Raw genomic sequence first — 19,706 nt, 5'->3', positions numbered from 1 at the left:
CAGACAGTGCAAGAAATTATCCTCTGCATGACCCCGTCTACCTCCTGACATCCACCGAATGATAACCCTTTGGTCAAAGAAGGTATTACCTCAGAGGACAGTTGGACATATCCTCACTGACATATGGGACAATCTGCCCTTTTGTGGTCTCAGAGGTCAAAGGAGGGAACCATATTAGTTCCAAAACCTGTGACTTTGCATCTTGGTCACTATGTGCCAATTATCTAACTGTGAAGTAAAGGATTCAAATGCTGTGTCAGTCGGGCTGAGCAAAGAGACGCAGCAGACATCTGAGCCTCTACTAGACAATGAAAATCCATAAGAGAGGAATACAGAAAGAATGAAGAATGAGGGTACAGAAAAGGAGAGAAGGTCCAGGATTCTCAAGGAAAAGGGTTTCCTTTCTCTCCCCTATAGACTCCAGGGAGGAATAAATATAATTATCAACCTAGCATGACAGTGTTCAAAATAAAAGAGGCACCTGCCAGGTGACCATCTCTGCCGGGACTCGAACCCGGAACCTCTGGATTAGAAGTCCAGCGCGCTCGTCCATTGCGCCACAGAGACCTCACCACACACACAGCATCAGCACCAGAACTGAAAAAGCACATACCTTCTGCATCACCGAGCCATCTCAGCATCCTGCTCTCTGAGCGGTGGGGGGGGGGGACAGGGACAGCTGGAAAATCTGGAGTGGAGATCCACCAGCCGGCTTCATCAAAGCTTTTCTCAATACTGTGGGTCTGATGGTCCCCAGAGGATTGGAGGAATGTGACAGCAGTCAATTTACCAGACTCAGAATCCCTGATGGAATAGGACAGAACTAGAGCCTTTGCTCTCCTTTCCTCTCCATCCCTTAGGGATGATACGAAAATCTCTCGATTCTCATGCTAATTAAGCAGAGTGCACCCAACCCTGCAGAAAACGCAGAAGCCATCTCTACCTCCACCCCCACTCCCTCACTGTGGTTTCATCCCAGTCCAGCTATTCTCAGACAGGGGCTGGGCAACGCTTGGGGATTCAGGAAAACCCTCGATCCCAGAGACAAAGGAGCTGCTTCTGTAAAGGAACACTGTGAACAACGGCGGCAGAGAATGGCAGCTGAGTTCTAAGAGACTGGTCTGGTTCTCAGCAATAAGAACTGTATCTGTCAAGCCCAGACAAGAGGTACCGGGAGTCTGACGTTCCTTCAGCATCTTCACTAGAATTAAGAATGGGAGTGAAGAAAAAACAGTGTTCAGTGTGTGTGTTCAGTGTGTAAGGATGTGTGAACATATATGTGTGTGTGAGAGAGTGTGTGTATGAGAGAGAGGGAGGGTGTCTGTACACATAGGGTTGGAGGGTGAGAGTGGCAGATCTCTGATGAAATAGATGTCCTCAAATAGCCCTCCATAAATACCTGTATCTCTTTCCCCCACCTTCCTCAGCCCCAAGTCTCTGACAGCCTTTTTCCCCAGGGCTACCTACTTCGAAGAACAAGGATTTCTCAGCTACCTGTGCTAGTGCTACAAGTATCCTAGTACAATCAAAGTGACCAACCCTCCATAACCATATATCTAGCTCAGATCCAAGAAAATGATTTCTATTTTTAGAAGCCTCTCAGAGAAGACAATTCCATAATCACTGTTGTTTATAATTTCCACTGAGCCCATTCTTCTGAATGTCTAATCTAAATCCTTCTTACCTCACTTCAGCTCATTTTCTCCTATTTGGTTCCCAGACACATGGGAATAATTGGATTCTTGGTTCCTGATGACAATGCATTGATTTAAAGACTAATTGTGTTCACCACCCCACTCCCCATCAAAAGGTTACAAAAAAAGCAGGAAGCCAACTCAGATATCCCTCCTCCCTCACAGTGTGTCTCCATGGCCCCCAGTTCTGGACACTGCCAGCCAACTCCAATCATACAATATAGTTATTTCTAACCTGTGAGGCCAGGTGATGGCCAAGTAAAGAAACAATATGACTAAATGAAATGATTAGATTAGAACACCCTTAAGGGCTTTCTGACTCTAAGACTACAATTACAGCATCTCCCACTTCCCTACCCATTCATATAGCCCCAGGAATGAGACATGGTAGAGAACACAACCGCTTTCCAGCCCCGGCCCCGGACCCTGCAGCTGCCGAGATGTTGATGCCTAAGAAGAACCGGATTGCCATTTACGAACTCCTTTTTAAGGAGGGAGTCATGGTGGCCAAGAAGGATGTCCACATGCCTAAGCACCCGGAGCTGGCAGACAAGAATGTGCCCAACCTTCATGTCATGAAGGCCATGCAGTCTCTCAAGTCCCGAGGCTACGTGAAGGAACAGTTTGCCTGGAGACATTTCTACTGGTACCTTACCAATGAGGGTATCCAGTATCTCCGTGATTACCTTCACCTGCTCCCGGAGATTGTGCCTGCCACCCTACGCCGTAGCCGTCCAGAGACTGGCAGGCCTCGGCCTAAAGGTCTGGAGGGTGAGCGACCTGCGAGACTTACAAGAGGGGAAGCTGACAGAGATACCTACAGAGGGAGTGCTGTGCCACCTGGTGCCGACAAGAAAGCCGAGGCTGGGGCTGGGTCAGCAACCGAATTCCAGTTTAGAGGCGGATTTGGTCGTGGACGTGGTCAGCCACCTCAGTAAAATTGAAGAGTATTATTTTGCATTGAATAAATTTACAGCCAAAAAACCTTAAAAAAAAAAAAAAAAAAAAAAAAGAACACAACCAAGGCAATTCAGTCAGATCAGGAATATAAGCAAAAGTCTCTTTCTAACACATGGGGGAAAGCAGCTACTCCAACCAGGCTTGCCTTCCATCTACGACCTAGAGATGGGAGCTCAGAAAAGTGAGACTAATGGTGTCTATTATAGACTTGAAACAAGAAGGCACAGAATAGACCTTTCTATCCAGAGATTGTATTACTCTGAGTGGCTAGTCACAAGGTGCTGATGAAAGAGTTAGTCAAGGGGTCTATATGATTGTAAATGGAAGCTTAACAGCACAGGCTAGCAATGAACCATTCCAATGTAAGGGAAAGGAAAAACTAGACTCTCAAGATAACTTCCTGCCAGGCTTAGTGTTCACACACACACACACACACACACACACACACACACACAGCTCTTCAGCTCTTCATAAAGATATTGTCCTATATCCCAGAAATCTATCAGCCCCCTGAGTGACGTCTAAAGTATCACTGCTTCTTACAAGATCATGTGTTGTCCCAGCTCTCCAACTCCCTCCAGGAGCTTCATTCATTGTCTGCAATGTTCCCACTTGGTGCTGGGAATACAATGATGGAGAGATATATCATGGCATTGTTCTACTCTCAAGAATCCCATAGGCAAATTCCAACGCAGGAATGACCCTGAAACATGTATGGGAGAAAAGAAGGAATCAACTTATTACTCACCAAATAAAATACCAATTTGCAAGTCCATACAAAGGCTATAACTCTGGGAGCAGAAAGATCCATCTTCATAGGAAATTGTATAACTTACTTGGTTTAGACTCTGAGAAAATTCCTTAACTCTGATCTTCCATTTCCTCATTATAAACTAGGGGCACTAACATATATGCTATTGATAAAGATCAGCTGAGATTTCATAAAGCAGAGTGTTTGTCCCCTTTTTTCCTCTATTCCATGAGTTAATTCTCAACTCTATTGACTGGGTTGCTTCTTTCCCTTTGAATACCCTTCCTTCATCTTCCTCTCACCACCCCACAGAAATCTCTTCATTCCAGCAAAAAAATGCCCATCACCAAATCTCTCCAGTTCCCCTTATACTTATAATGTATATCAACAAAAGTACTCTGGACTTTGAGGACTTTTTTCAAATAAGAGATGTCTCTCTGACATCTCATTTTGCTTTATCATCCATAAAACAGACAAAGCCTCTTGATAGTGTCAATAATGTTTTAAACTAGGTTTTAATTTAAAATAAGAAGGCAAACAATCAAATAAATCTATAGTTTTAAAGGGCAGGAAAGGTGAAGTCACGTCACTCAAAATGATTGAAGCTAGTACATCTTTTTCTTCTGTTAAACTAGCTGTATGTCATTCATGTTTACGTAAACTCTCTGGAAGAAAAGTACATTCACCTTCCAAAAAAAAAAAATCTGTACTGATTTAATTCTCCAAAGATCTGTGACTCAAACATTACTCATACCTCTAATTGAATACCACTCTCCGACCCTACAGACAAACTAGTGATGCTCATACACTATTTCATTCACAAGGTGTTGCTGGGATACATACGATAAATGCCCTCCAAATTTTCCCTTTGGTCCAATTAAATCCTGCATCCTACTGTGGTCTTACTTACAGCTTCTCTAAAGGTTCCTACATCCACTCGTCCGTTTTTAAATTCTAAAGGCTATTACATGGAGTAAGACAGTGAATCTGTCATTTAGATAGCACAGCCCTTACATAGTATACTTTCATCTCCCAGGCCCTATGATGCCATAAACCTTATTAATCCATATCTATTGTGAGCACAACTTCTGGAAGTGTTACCATATACCATCTTCCCACGTTCCTACCTGCTATCAGCTCCCTCTTACTATCTCACCCCCAAGGAGTCAGCCCAGGTCTTTCCTACTGTGAGTACCTTCCAGGAAGGCTGGAAAAGGTGCTTTGCAATGTAAGGCCTATAGAGTGAGACCTACTGTGCAGATGTTCAGTTCATAACTCCCAACCCTTAAGGAAGAGTAAAATGGACATACATACCCACAATGCAAAAGCCCTTGAGTCCTTTTCCAGACACTTCATCTTCATGAGATCTTGCCCCATATTCATTTCTCCATTCCTATTATGCATTTTCTGACCCATGATAATAAAGCATTTAGGTTCCCAAGTCTATTTTTCCTCCCTCCTAGCCTATGAGCCTGACTGCAGATTGTTCCTTTCCTCCTCAGTCCCCTTTCTCATACTTGAAGAGGGAGGAAATGAGATAATCCAGGTAACAACTGAGCCTGAGAATCAAGCCAAGGAAAGACAAACACAGACCAAATTATCCTTTCATCATCCCATCCAACTTTCAGAAACCATTCGAGTCTAGCCCAGTCAAACTGAGCTATTGAGGCCTCTCAAGCCTTTCCAAAAGCAGACCCAGAACCAATCTATCTTAACAATGGGCTGGACCTCCAGGGCTAGTCAAGGTGACAAGAGAGTCCATACAGAGGTCAACTCCCTAAGGGAGTCTGAGAAATGCTGAGAAATCTGGAGATACAATCTCCCTTTCCTTATTGCCTCTCACCCACCTCTGACAGATTCTCCAGGAAGCCATTTAAAGAGTTATAGAGGCCAGGCATCCTGGCTCATGCCTGTAATCCCAGGATTTGGGGAGGCCAAGGTAGGAGGATCACAAGGTCAAGAGATTGAGACCATCTTGGCCAACATGGTGAAACCCCGTCTCTACTAAAAATACAAAAATTAGCTGGGCATGGTAGTGTGTGCCTATAGTCCCAGCTACTTGGGAGGCTGAGGCAGGAGAATCTCCTGAACCTGGGAAGCGGAGGTTGCAGGGAGCCGAGATCACGCCACTGCACTCCAGCCTGGTGACAGAGTGAGACACCATCTCAAAAAAAAAAAAAAAAAAGAATTACAGAGAGTGTGTCTCTAAGGACATGAAGTATCTCTTCGGTCAAGAAGGATGAGGAATCTAGTAGCATTCAACAAATGCGAGGGCAGTAAGTTGTCGTGTCCTATCAGATCTTTCTGGGAAGTTTGGGGAAAACTTTCTGCTTCACCCAAACCCCCAAAATAAGGTGATTCCTCGTGCTTTCTAGTTCACTCTCCTTTATCCTCTTTAGAATCAGGACCCTCTAACCCCAAGCCATCACCTGCTTGTGTAGATCCCTAGTCCTGTCTTCTTACATTTTCTTCTTGACATCCCCATCAATGTCTCCTTCTTCCTTGGGGTATATAACCCTTAGTCATTTCCAGCTTTAAAATATTCTTCTCTGGCCGGGCGCGGTGGCTCAAGCCTGTAATCCCAGCACTTTGGGAGGCCGAGACGGGCGGATCATGAGGTCAGGAGATCGAGACCCTCCTGGCTAACATGGTGAAACCTCGTCTCTACTAAAAAATACAAAAAACTAGCCGGGCAAGGTGGCGGGCGCCTGTAGCCCCAGCTACTCGGGAGGCTGAGGCAGGAGAATGGCTTAAACCCAGGAGATGGAGCTTGCAGTGAGCTGAGATCCAGCCACTGCACTCCAGCTTGGGCGACAGAGCGAGACTCTGTCTCAAAAATAAAATAAAATAAAATAAAATAAAATATTCTTCTCATCTCTGTCCACACCTTTCCTCATTTCTGTCCATTTCACTTTCCCCATTTTCTGCAACTGGCATTCCCTAATTCTTTACCATGTAATCCCTATAATGCTCGGTTTATTGGCCATGTCACCATCTGTTCTCATCTGCCCCAGGATCCATCTACTCCAAACACATCGGCCAAACTCATTGTTCCCAGTCTTCCCTAGATTCAGCCCACTGCTCTTCTCTGTCTCTGCTCCCCTTAGCCATCATCCTCAAGGCACTCTGAGTTTCCCAGGCCTCCAAATTCCTCTATCATTAAAATCTATTGCTTGGACCCAGAGTCTTTGTTATTGTCAGCCCTGCATTCTCAGACCTTCTTTTACTTTCCTCCAGATTTCATTCTTCAGACCACTTTACTTGCCCACCATCCTCTTAGTCTTTGTCTCATCTCCTTAAATCTTCAACTTGTAGTACCCGTCCTTCTGAATCTCCTTCCACCGCATCCATACAGTACCAGATTCCTGAGGCTTACCCAGAAGAACTTGCTGGTCCTTCCTTCTTCCCTATATTCATCTCCAGACATTCTGGGTTCTGCCTGACTCCACAATACACCTGTATTTGTTTCACTTCTTTGCCTGGGACTGAGTGCGCCACTGGTTTTAAAACTGGGAGGCTCTGAATAGGGCCCTGCTAATCCCCATGGCATTGAGTTGCCATGGGAATGGGCTGACAACTGGGCTTCTTAATGTTTAGCCACTATGGGGCCCAATCCTTAAAGGGCCAGATATCCTAGGCCAGAGGCCAAAGAATTAGAAGAGGGATCCTTAAAGGGTCAAGGATTCCATGATTGTAGGTCAAGGGATTCAATAACATTGTTTTTTGCCTAATATGATGAGTAAATTAGGCTTTTGCTATCTGTCCCCTACCTCAGCCCCACTTCGCATTCAGCCTGGAAAAAGCCTTGAGGGTTACATAGTAAGGCAGACTTCTTGGCAATGGCAAGAGAAGAAAGGTGTTCATCTTTCACAGTCCATCAGTTTAATTAAACCAAAGAGCGTGACCATGAAAGTTTCAATCCTAGAGACTAAACTTGTGCTTACACAAGAACCTTATGTCTGACAAATTACAGCAGGGTCTATACATAGTTCATCCTTATACAGCAGGAGCAGCTCTTTTCAAATCTGTCCCTGAAGAACATCAAGTCCCCACACGGAAGACGGGGTCCAGGGGAAGTATTTCACCTTGAGTCAGCCAGCTCATCTCCTTCAGTTTCTCCCCTTTAGAAGGTAATAGCTGAATTTCCAAGCCCTTCTCATGCTACCTATGATTTTAAGAAACAATATCAATGGTAGTAATAATGATAATAAAGATATTTTGAATTGTCTCATTTTATCATCAGAACTTTCCTAGATCATTGGAAGAGTGATCATCATTATTTTTCTTTTACAAAAGAAGACCCTTGATCAAAGACATTAGGTGGCTTGCTCAAAGTTACTCAGCTTGTAAGAGGTGGGACTAGGCTGAGCTACCATACAGTGCCCTGACTTCTGTGACCTCTCCAGGGAGGCCTCAACAGAAGGTGTCTGCTAAGAGGCACTGGCTGCCTTCATTACAATTTGTTCCAGGGAGCGAAATTCTGAGACCTTTCCCCCTAACTTTCTTCCCAGTCTTTGCAACCATTCAACAGTGCCCTAAGCATAGGACAGGATGGCCAGCCAGCCCTGAAATGGGCCACAGAGTGGGGTCAAAGGTTGTGCTGCTTAAAAGAGAACAAAGAGCACAGGCAGGTGCGTAAGAGAGCTCTCTCTGGGTTCTTCTTTAGTGGCTCATTCTCCTCCCAGCTACCTTAAGACACAAGAAACTGAATTCCGGATTAAATAAAACAATTTGCTCAAGATCAGTCAGCTTGGCATTCACGAATCTGATCCCCCATTCCAGGTTTTCCAACTCCTAATTTGATGCTTTTTAAAATGTCACTACAGTGTTACTGAGTCGCTCTTCTTAATTTTTTTAATTGACCTATATGTGTATTTTTACTATGCACAACATAGTATTTTGAAGTACATATATATTGTGGAATAGTTAACTGTAGCTAGCCATTATGGAAAACAGTATGAAGGTTCTTAAGACATTTAAAAAGAGAGCTACCATAGGATCTGGCAATCCCACTACTGGGTATATATCCAAGGAAATAAAATCAGTATGTTGAGATACTTGCTTGGAATCCCCAACATAGTCTTTTTATTATTATTATTATACTTTAAGTTCTGAGATACATGTCCAGAATATGCAGGTTTGTTACATAGGTATACATGTGCCATGGTGGTTTGCTGCACCCATCAACCCGTCATCTACATTAGGTATTTCTCCTAATGCTATTCCTCCCCCTGCCCTCCAGCCCCCGACAGGCCCCAGTGTGTGATGTTCCTCTCCCTGTGCCCATATGTTCTCATTGTTCAACTCCCACTTATTAGTGAGAAGATGTGGTGTTTGGTTTGCTGTTCCTGTGTTAATTTGCTGAGAATGATGGTTTCCAGCTTCTTTCATGTCTCTGCAAAGGACATGAACGCATTCTTTTTATGGCTGCACAGTATTCCATGGTGTATATGTGCTACATTTTCTTTATCCAGTCTAACACTGATGGACATTTGGGTTAGTTCCAAGTCTTTGCTATTGTGAATAGTGCTGCAGTAAACATACATGTGCATGTGTCTTTATAATAGAATGACTTATAACCTTTGGGTATACACCCAGTGATGGGATCGCTGGGTCAAATGGTATTTCTAATTCTAGATACTTGAGGAATCGCCACAGTGTCTTCCACAATGGTTGAACTAATTTACACTCCCACCAACAGTGTAGAAGTGTTTCTATTTTTCCATATCCTCTCCAGCATCTGTTGTTTCCTGACTTTTTAATTCTAACTGGCATGAGACATTATCTCATTGTGGTTTTGATTTGCATTTCTCTAACGACCAGTGATGATGAGCTTTCTTTCATATGTTTATTGGCCGCGTAAATGTCTTCTTTTGAAAAGTGTCTGTGCATAAACTTCGCCCACTTTTTGATGAGCTTGTTTGTTTTTTTCTTGTAAATTTGTTTAAGTTCCCTGTAGATTCTGGATATTAGTCCTTTGTCGGATGGATAAATTGTAAAAATTTTCTACCATTCTGTAGGTTGCCTGTTCACTCTGGGATAGTTTCTTTTGCTGTGCAGGAGCTCTTTAGTGTAATTAGATCCCATTTCTCAATTTTGGCTTTTGTTGCTATTGCTTTTGGTGTTTTAGTCATGAAGTCGTTGCCCATGCCTATGTCCTGAATGGTATTGCCTAAATTTTCTTCTATGGTTTTTACGGTTTGGGGTAAAAACTTATGTTTAAGTCTTTAATCCATCTTGGGTTAATTTTTGTATAAGGTATAAGGAAGGGGTCCAGTTTCAGTTTTCTGCATATGGCTAGTCAGTTTTCCAAACATCATTTGTTATATAGGGAATCCTTTCCCCATTGCTTGTTTTTGTCAGGTTTGTCAAAGATCAGATGGTTGTAGATGTGTGGCATTATTGCTGAGGCCTCTGTTCTGTTCCTTTGGTCTATAGTACCATGCTATTTTGGTTGCTGTACCCTTGTAGTATAGTTTGAAGTCAGGTAGCGTGATGCCTCCAACTTTGCCCTTTTTGCTTAGGATCATCTTGGCTATGTGGGCTTTTTAGTTCCATATGAAACTTAAAGTAGTTTTTTCTAATTCTGTGAAGAAAGTCAATGGTAGCTTGATGGGAATAGCATTTAATCTATAAATTACTTTGGGCAGCGTGGTCATTTTCATGATATTGATGCTTCCTATCTATGAGCAAGGAATGTTTTTACATTTGTTTGTGTCCTCTCTGATTTCCCTGAGCAGTGCTTTGTAGTTCTCCTTGAAGAGGTCCTTCATATCCCTTGTAAGTTGGGATTCCTAGGTATTTTATTCTCTTTGTAGCAATTGTGAGTGGGAGTTTGCTCATGATTTGGCTCTCTGTCTGTCTATTATTGGTGTATAGGAATGCTTGTGATTTTTGCACATTAATTTTGTATCCTGAGACTTTGCTGAAGTTGCTTATCAGCTTCAGGAGTTTTTGGGCTGAGACGATGAGGTTTTCTAAATATACAATCATGCTGTCTGCAAACAGAGATAATTTGACTTCCTCCCTTCCTATTTGAATATGCTTTATTTCTTTCTCTTGTCTGATTGCCCTGGCCAGAATTTCCAATACTATGTTGAATAGGAGTGGTGAGAGAGGGCATCCTTGTCTTGTGCCAGTTCTCAAAGGGAATGCTTCCAGCTTTTGCCCACTCAGTGTGATATTGGCTGTGGGTTTGTCATAAATAGCTCTTATTATTTTGAGATATGTTCCATCAGTACCTAGTTTATTGAGTGTTTTTAGCTTGAAGGGCTGGTGAATTTTATCGAAGGCCTTGTCTGCAGCTATTGAGATAATCACGTGATTTTTGTCATTGGGTCTGTTTATGTGATGGATTACGTTTATTGATTTGCATATGTTGAATCAGTCTTGCATCCCAGGGATGAAGCTGACTTGATCGTGGTGGATAACCTTTTTGATGTGCTGCTGGATTTGTTTTGCCATTATTTTATTGAGGAGAATCCCCAACATAATCTTTACACAAAGATTATGCACGGCAGGTAAGAGCAGAATGCTTTGCATTTATTCTTAACTGGTAAACTAGAAAATCAAAAGCATCAATTAACCTCTTCTTGGAATCACAGAATGCTCAAAGTGGAAAAGGGTTTTAAAATAAACAAGTCTATTTTATTCATGGATCAGATGAATTTTTGTCACATATTCTTACTACTTTTATTAATTTAGTGAAAATCTAATTTGAAGATCAAATTGATAATGCTAAGTGGGTGAATGTTTGCTCTTTATTTTCTATATTTCTGTAGTCTGTAATTTTTGTCAAGCCTCTCCATCTGTAATTACATAGATTAACAAACTCAGAACCACAGAAATTAAATCATGAATCCAATATCACAAAAATAGACAAACAGTTATCCAATTAGAAAACTATAGACTTCCAAGTTAGGATACCCAGGGTTTGAATCTCAGCTGTGTATGATGTTGGACACCTAAAGGAACCTAAATGATCTCAGAGATTCAGATTACTTATCTGATTTTAAAAATCCACAGAAGTGGCCAGGTGTGGTAGTTCACACTTGCAATTCTAGCACTTTGGGAGGCCGAGGGGGGCGGATCACGAGGTTAGGAGTTCGAGACCAGACTGGCCAACACAGTGAAACCCCGTCTCTACTAAAAATACAAAAAATTAGCCAGGCGTGGTGGTGGGCACCTGTAATCCCAGCTGCTCGGGAGGCCGAGGCAGGAGAATCACTTGAACCCGGGAGACAGAGGTTGCAGTGAGCCAAGACCACGCCATTGCGCTCCAGCCCAGGTGAAAGTGCGAGGCTCTGTCTCAAAAAAGAAAAAAAAAAAAATCACAGAAGTAATAAAATCTATCTTGTAAAGTCATTATAAGAAATAAGTGTGATAAAGAAAGAGAAAATCTTTAGTAGACTAGTGCCTGACAGTCTTTATTTTTAGAAAGAATAGTTAATGCTTGGGTTTTTTCCCCTTTACCCCATTCATTCCTCAACTGACTCCACTCTAGCAACTGCTAAATGTCCTCACTAAAGTCACTAATGGCTTGCTGCTAATTGTCAAATCGAATAGTTTCACTTCACCTTTCTGCAGTCACCACATCTTCACCCTTAGAAATGCTGACTCCTCTTGCTTCTGGGGCATGCCACTGTCTTCTCATTTACCTCCTATCCCTCGGCCCCTCCTTCTCAATGTTTTTCACCAGCTCCTCCTCTTCCTTCTTAAATATCAGTGTTCCAAAGAGTGACACTTACCAGACTGCAAGCCACAAGGTTAGCAGTACTTTTATATTATTAAACAGCAGAGAAAAGACATGATAGAATAGGATATGACAGAAGAGAAAAGAAAATAGCTGAGGGTATCACCCTCTAAGAAGACCATGTATTGTTTCATGAAATTTTTGTATCAGCTGCATATGAATGTATAATTATAGGCATATGAGTTGTGGTCAAAAACACTGCCATAAAGTGTACCTTGGTGCTCTTCTTTATATTTTCTCCATGGGTAATTGTAAATGGCATATGTACTACATGTATTACCAGCTATGAGCTGAAAACTCTTAAATCTGTACCTTAAAATCAGACATACCATGTGAAATCCAGATTGGGATACTCAGTTGCCTTTAGATTGCCATTCCTATGTGACTCACAATGATCTCAACTGCAAAATGTACAAATAAGAACTTATATTTCCCCATAAATCTGTTCTTCATAATCCACCAGTTTATTCATTTATTTTTTTTTGAGATGGAATCTCGCTCTGTTACCCAGGCTGGAGTGCAGTGGTGCAATCTCAGCTCACTGCAACCTCTGCCTCCTGGGCTAAGCAATTCTTCTGCCTCAGCCTCCCTAGTAGCTGGGATTTCAGGCACCTGCCACGATGCCCAGCTAATTTTTGTATTTTAGTAGAGACAGGGTTTCACTACTAGGCAAGTCTTGAACTCCTGACCTCAGGTGATCTGCCCACCTCAGCCTCCCAAAGTGCTGGGATTACAGGGGTGAGTCACAATACTCGGCCTAATCCACTAGTTTAATTAATGGTTACCATCACCCACCTACTCATTTATTACTTTATTTATTTGCTCCATAAATCCATAAATACCTACTGTACAATAAGAAATGTGCTGAGTATTGGAGATAAAAAGATAATGATGATATCATGTCTATTCTTAATAAAAATCACAGTCAAAAATAGAAAAATAAAGTCATGAAACAAAGTTGCCCAACTCTAGAAATCATATGTCTGGCAGGCTACAAAAACAAAAATGGGCAAATGAATCCAGTCTGCAGAGTCTAGGAATGTTTTCTAGAGCTGCAGACCTAAGCTGAGGTTCAAAGTAAGAACAGCTGTAAACAGAGCAAAAGAAGAGGTTAGGGATGGGGAGAGAGATTGTGTGTGTGTGTGTGTGTGTGTGTGTGTGTGTGTATGTGTGCGCACGCATGCGTGTGTGTGTGTGTGTTGGGGGAGCCGAGGAGATAAGAGAGGAAAGCATGAGTAAAAATACAGCAAAAACCATCCTGTCTGCATAAGAAACTACAGGAAATGAGAGACATTGCTGAAGTCCAAAATCCCAGGCAGGAAGTGACAAGGCATGTGGAAACAAAAATCAGAACATGCAGATCAACATATGTCATGTTAAAGGCCAATTGTAATCCTGTAGGAGATGCAGAGGCAGTGAAGGGTTTCAAGTAAGGGAGAACGATGATTTGATTTGCATTTTAGAAAGATCACTCTGGCTGCAGCAGATAATTTCAAGAGTGCACAGTGAAGAGGCTTTTGCAGTAGTCAAGTTAAGATATAATGGAGATCGGAACCACAGTAATAGAATTGGCTACATAACAGTAAATTGAAAGAAGGTTGATTTGATACAAGCAGTTTTGGGGAGACAAAACTGGCCATCCAGTCTCTTAAGCCAGAAATGCGGAATGAGTCAAGGCTCCTCCCCTTAAAACTTTATCTTCCAAGTTTAATCAGCTACTAAGGTCTATCCACTCTGTCTCTTTAATAGCTCTCAAACATATGCCTCGATTTCTATTCTCACTGCTCTTGGCTTAGTTCAGATAGTTCATCCTCTGTAGCCAGGACTATTTGTTTGTTTATTTATTTACTTATTTTTTTTTATTATACTTTAAGTTCTAGGGTACATGTGCGCAACGTGCAGGTTTGTTAAATATGTATTCATGTGCCATGGTGGTTTGCTGCACCCATCAACTTGTCATTTATATTAGGTATTTCTCCTAATGCTATTCCTTCCCCAGCTCCCCACCCCCGACAGGCCCCACTGTGTGATGTTCCTCGCCCTGTGTTCAAGTGTTCTTATTGCTCAGTTCCCACCTATGAATGAGAACATGTGGTGTTTGGTTTTCTGTCCTTGTGATAGTTTGCTGAGAATTATGGTTTCCAGCTTCATCCATGTCCCTGCAAAGGACATGAACTCATTCTTTTTTTTTTTTTTTTTTTTTTGAGACGGAGTCTGGCTCTATAGCCCGGGCTGGAGTGCAGTGGCCGGATCTCAGCTCACTGCAAGCTCCGCCTCCCGGGTTTACGCCATTCTCCTGCCGCAGCCTCCCGAGTAACTGGGACTACAGGCGCCTGCCACATCGCCCGGCTAGTTTTTTTGTATTTTTTTAGTAGAGACGGGGTTTCACCGTGTTAGCCAGGATGGTCTCGATCTCCTGACCTCGTGATCCACCCGTCTCGGCCTCCCAAAGTGCTGGGATTACAGGCTTGAGCCACCGCGCCCGGCCATGAACTCCTTCTTTTTATGGCTGCATAGTATTCTATGCTGTATATGTGCCACATTTTCTCAATTCAGTCTATCATTGATGGACATTTGGGTTGGTTCCAAGTCTTTGCTATTGTGAATAGTGCCATAACAAACATACATGCGCATATGCCTTTATAGCAGCATGATATATAATCCTTTGGGTATATATCCAGTAATGGCATCGCTGGGTCAAAAGGTATTACTAGTTCTAGATCCTCGAGGAATCACCACATAGTCTTCCACAATGGTTGAACTAATTTACATTCCCACCAACAGTGTAAAAGCGTTCCTATCTCTCCACATCCTCTCCAGCATCTGTTGTTTCCTGACTTTTTAATGATCGCCATTCTAACTGGCGTAAGATGGTATCTCATTGTGGTTTTGATTTGCATTTCTCTGATGACCAGTGAGGATGAGCATTTTTTCATGTGTCTGTTGGCTGTATAAATGTCTTCTTTTGAGAAGTGTCTGTTCATATCCTTTGCCCACTTTTTGATGGGGTTGTTTTTTTCTTGTAAATTTGAGTTCTTTGTAGATTCTGGATATTAGCCCTTTGTCAGATGGGTAGATTGCAAAAATTTTCTCCCATTCTGTAGGCTGTCTGTTCACTCTGATGGTAGTTTCTTTTGCCATGCAGAAGCTCTTTAGCTCAATTAGATCCCATCTGTGTATTTTGGCTTTTGTTGTCATTGCTTTTGGTGTTTTAGTCATGAAGTCCTTGCCCATGCCTATGTCCTGAATGGTATTACCTAGGTTTTCTTTCTAGGGTTTTTATGATTTTAGGTCTAACATTTGAGTCTTTTAATCCATCTTCAATTAATTTTTGTAAAAGGTGTAAGGAAAGGATCCAGTTTCAGCTTTCTACATATGGTTAGCCAGTTTTCCCAACACCATTTATTAAACAGGGAATTTTTTCCCCACTTCTTGTTTTTGTCTAGTTTGTCAAAGATCAGATGGTTGTAGATGTATGGTGTTATTTCTGAGGCCTCCATTCTGTTCCATTGGTCTATATATCGGATTTGGTACCAGTACCATGCTGTTTTGGTTACTGTAGCCTTGTAATATAGTCTGAAGTCAGGTAGCCTGATGCCTCCAGTTTTGTTCTTTTTGCTTAGGATTGTCTTGGCAATACGGGCTCTGTTTTGGTTCCATATGAACTTTAAAGTAGTTTTCTCCGAATCTGTGAAGAAAGTCATTAGTAGCTTGATGGGTAGCTTCCTATCCATGAGCATGGAAAGTTTTTCCATTTGTTTGTGTGCTCTTTTATTCCCTTGAGCAGTGCTTTGTAGTTCTCCTTGAAGAGGTCCTTCACATCTCTTGAAAGGTGGATTCCTAGGTATTTTATTCTCTTTGTAGCAATTGTGAATGGGAGTTCACTCATGTTTTGGCTCTCTGTTTGTTACTGGTGTAGAGGAATGCCTGTGATTTTTGCACATCGATTTTGTATCCTGAGACTTTGCTGAAGTTGCTTATCAGCTTCAGGAGTTTTTGGGCTGAGACAATGGGATTTTCTAAATATATAATCCTGTCATCTGCAAACAGGGGCAATCTGACTTCCTCTTTTCCTAATCGAATACCCTTTATTTCTTTCTCTTGCCTGACTGCCCTGGCCAGAACTTCCAACACAATGTTGAATAGGAGTGGTGAGAGAGGGCATCCTTGTCTTGTGCCGGTTTTCAAAGGGAATGCTTCCAGTTTTTGTCCATTCAGTATGATACTGGCTGTGTGTCTGTCATAAATAGCTCTTATTATTTTGAGATACCTTCCATCAACACCTAGTTTATTGAGAGTTTTTAGCTTGAAGGGTGTTGAATTTTGTCGAAGGCCTTCTCTGTATCTATTGAGATAATCATCTGGTTTTTGTCATTAGATCTGTTCATGTGATGGATTACGTTTATTGATTTGCATATGTTGAACCAGCCTTGCATCCCAGGATGAAGCTGACTTGGTCATGGTGGATAAGCTTTTAGATGTGCTGCTGGATTCTGTTTGCCAGTATTTTATTGAGGATTTTCGCATCAATGTTCATCAGGAATATTGGTCTAAAATTCTCTTTTTTGTTGTGTTTCTGCCAGGCCTTTGGTATCAGGATGATGCAGCCAGGACCATTTGATGTTTTAATAATCCCTCACTTGTCTACCTGTAACCATCCCTGCTCCCTTTCTGCCAATCAGCCACACCACCAACAGTGCAATTATTTTTCCTGAAGGCAAAACCCCTTAAAATTCTCTCTTGTCTAGAGAAGAGCCTAGAAGTCATTTGTGATCTGATTCCTGTCCATCTTTTCAACATCAGTTACTATTATCCGCCAGCCTCCCCTCTCAGCTTATGTTTTACAGTAAGTACTTAGAGTTCCCAAAATGAAAAATAAAAAGGTTCCTTTTCCATACTAATATGACTAGGTATGCTGCAACGGATTCTCTTTTTGGAATGCCTTTCTCATGTCCCCACCCTCACATCTGTCTGGAAGACTGTTCCTCCTCCTAGAAGACTCAGTATCAATCACCTCATTTTCTATAATATCTTCCCTGACATCCACCACAACCCCAAGCAGACTGGATCACACCCACCTTCATACCATTACTGCACCCTATGCATATGGCTATCGGAGGACTGAGCACTCTGTAATGTACCCAATTTTGTGCATCTCTCTTCCTACCAGGGAGAGAGCAACTTGAGTTCTTTTTACCCTTGATAGTCTGGGCAGTGCCTGGCACATGGTAGTTGTTCAATGTATGTTTACCGAAGAAAAACCACTAGAACAGGTCTTTGTCTTCCTAGCCACATATCATCCTATAATACCACAGTTCTTGATTTTTGTAGTGGAAATGTTAGATGGGAACTCTTAAAATGAGACTGAGAACTTTAGGCTTCTTCTGCTGCTCTACTTCAAAGCGGTAGAACATTCAGCTTTCTCCAGAGCTCCAGTTTTCATATCCAGTCTATTGAATATTTCCTACTGGATGGGTTGCCCTCAGCTTAAACTCAATGTAATTTAACAAAATTGTTATGAATTGATTATGTCTCCCTCTAATTTATATGCTAACACTCTAATCCCTCATGTATTTAGATGTGAGAAGTGATTTGGTCATGAAGGTGGAACCATAATAGATGGAATTAGTGTCATTATAAGAAGAGACACAGGGAAACAATCTCTTTTTCCACCATGTGAAGACACGTTGAGAAGGTGGCTGTCTGCAAAACAGGAGGAGGACACTCAACAGGAATCAAATCCACCAGTACCTTTATCTTGGACTTCCCAGTCTCCAGAATTGTGAGAAACCAAAGTTTGTTGTTTAAGCCACATAATTTATGGTATTCTGTTTTAGCAGCCTGATGTAAGACACTCATCCTCCTTCATTCCAAAATACTACACCCCACAAAAAAGTTTCTCCTAATTCCACTATTTCTTTTCATGGTTCAGCATTTTCCAAGTCACTCAAAAGCCAAAACTGAGAGCTGCCTCAGCCTTCTCCCTCTGTCTTGCTTCCCATAACCAACACCAAATGTAGCACCTCTTTTCCATTCCCAATTCTACTGCCCTTGCTCAGGACTCTTACTTTGGTCCTGGATTTCTATAATCATCTTTTAACCCATATTCTTAGAATAAGCTTTTAATTTAAAAAAATTAATCATTCAATACATAAGCACACCATTATTATAAAAATATGAAGTATATAATATGGATAATTATAGTCCCCCTTGTAACTTAAGTCTCAGTCCTAGCCCAGAAAATAATTTTCCAATTTTAATATGCATCTGAACAATAGAAACACTCAAGTGCCTACTATGTGCCAGGCACTATTTAAAGCACTTTAAATAGATTAATTTATTTAATTCTCACATCATATAACCCTAGGGGTCATGTAAAATTATGATTAATTTATTTAATTCTCACATCATACAACCCTAGGGGTCAAATAAAATTATCTCTATTTTCCATACAATGAAAAAAAAATACTGAGGGGATTAAGTATCTTGCCTGAAGTCACACAGCCAGTAAGTAACTATTCATTTACTTAAACACATATTTATATGCATATAAGATTTAACATATATATGTATATGTTTTAGACTTTTTTTCCCATTTTACACAAAAGGGATAACTGTATGTGTATTTTCTTTGTATTTTCACTTAACAACATACCTTCTGTATCTTTCCATGTTGGTAGGTATAAATTTACCTCATTCTTTTTAACTGCAACATGTTATTGCAAAGTATGATATAGCGTAATTTATTTATCCAATTTACTATTGATGAATATTTATGTTGTCTTCAATTTTTCACTACTGGAAAAAAATGATGGGATGCACATCTCTGCACATAAATCAGAGCACTCATGTGTGAACAGATCTATAACATAATTTGTAGAAATAGCACTGCTGGTATTTCCATTTTTAATTCCGATACATTCTGCCAAAATATCTCCAAAAAGGCTGTGCCAATTTACATCCTCACTAACAATATATAAAGGTGCCTATTTCCCTAAGCACTTGCCAACACTGAGTATTATCCATCATTTTAATTTTTAACAATCTGATGGGTTCTTTGATGCCTTTTAACAGTCTAGGATCTCTTTGGTGCTGTAACTTGTATTTCTCAAAATCCAAATGCCGTTGATCATCTTTCAGATGTTTATTAGACAACTGTATTTTTTTCTGAGAATTCCTACTCATATCCTTTGCCCAATTTTCTCTTGGACTGTTTGTCTTTTTCATGTTTATTTGCTGACTATTTTGCATGTTAGCAATTTTGATACTTTGGTATGTATGCTGCAAATAAATTTTTCACAGTCTGTGACTTACTTTTACATTTTGTCTATGGGTCTGCAATTATATCAGTTTTTAAAATCATGCAGTAAATCTTATCAATCCTTTCCTTTATCGATTCTAGGTGTTGTGTCTTGCTTAGGAAGGTCTTCCCTACTCTAAGATTAAGTATATTTTTCGACAGTTTTTACAAAAATTTTTAGTGTTGCTTGGTTTATAAAATTTAGCACGAGTCCACCTGAAATATATTGTTGTATATGGCATAAGGAAA

The 19,706-nt window shown here is 41.1% G+C and overlaps 1 protein-coding gene and 1 non-coding gene across 2 annotated transcripts; one reads left to right on the top strand and one right to left on the bottom strand.

Annotated features, from left to right (window-relative positions):
* Positions 1 to 493: 493 nt before the first annotated feature.
* Positions 494 to 567, bottom strand: TRNAR-UCU. The gene has a single exon. It is a non-coding gene; the product is annotated as a tRNA-Arg (tRNA).
* A 1,525-nt stretch (positions 568 to 2,092) lies between these two features.
* Positions 2,093 to 2,706, top strand: LOC117076021 (40S ribosomal protein S10-like). Its single transcript, XM_033198972.1, has one exon. The coding sequence runs from the start codon at positions 2,135 to 2,137 to the stop codon at positions 2,630 to 2,632; it is 498 nt and encodes a 165-aa protein (XP_033054863.1). The 5' UTR covers positions 2,093 to 2,134; the 3' UTR covers positions 2,633 to 2,706.
* Positions 2,707 to 19,706: the final 17,000 nt, after the last annotated feature.

This window comes from Trachypithecus francoisi, unplaced genomic scaffold (assembly GCF_009764315.1).
Source record: "Trachypithecus francoisi isolate TF-2019V2 unplaced genomic scaffold, Tfra_2.0 Lachesis_group5, whole genome shotgun sequence".
Classification (NCBI taxonomy): domain Eukaryota; kingdom Metazoa; phylum Chordata; class Mammalia; order Primates; family Cercopithecidae; genus Trachypithecus; species Trachypithecus francoisi.
The sequence above is the reverse complement of the archived record's forward strand: the minus strand, read 5'-3'. Positions and strand labels throughout refer to the sequence as shown.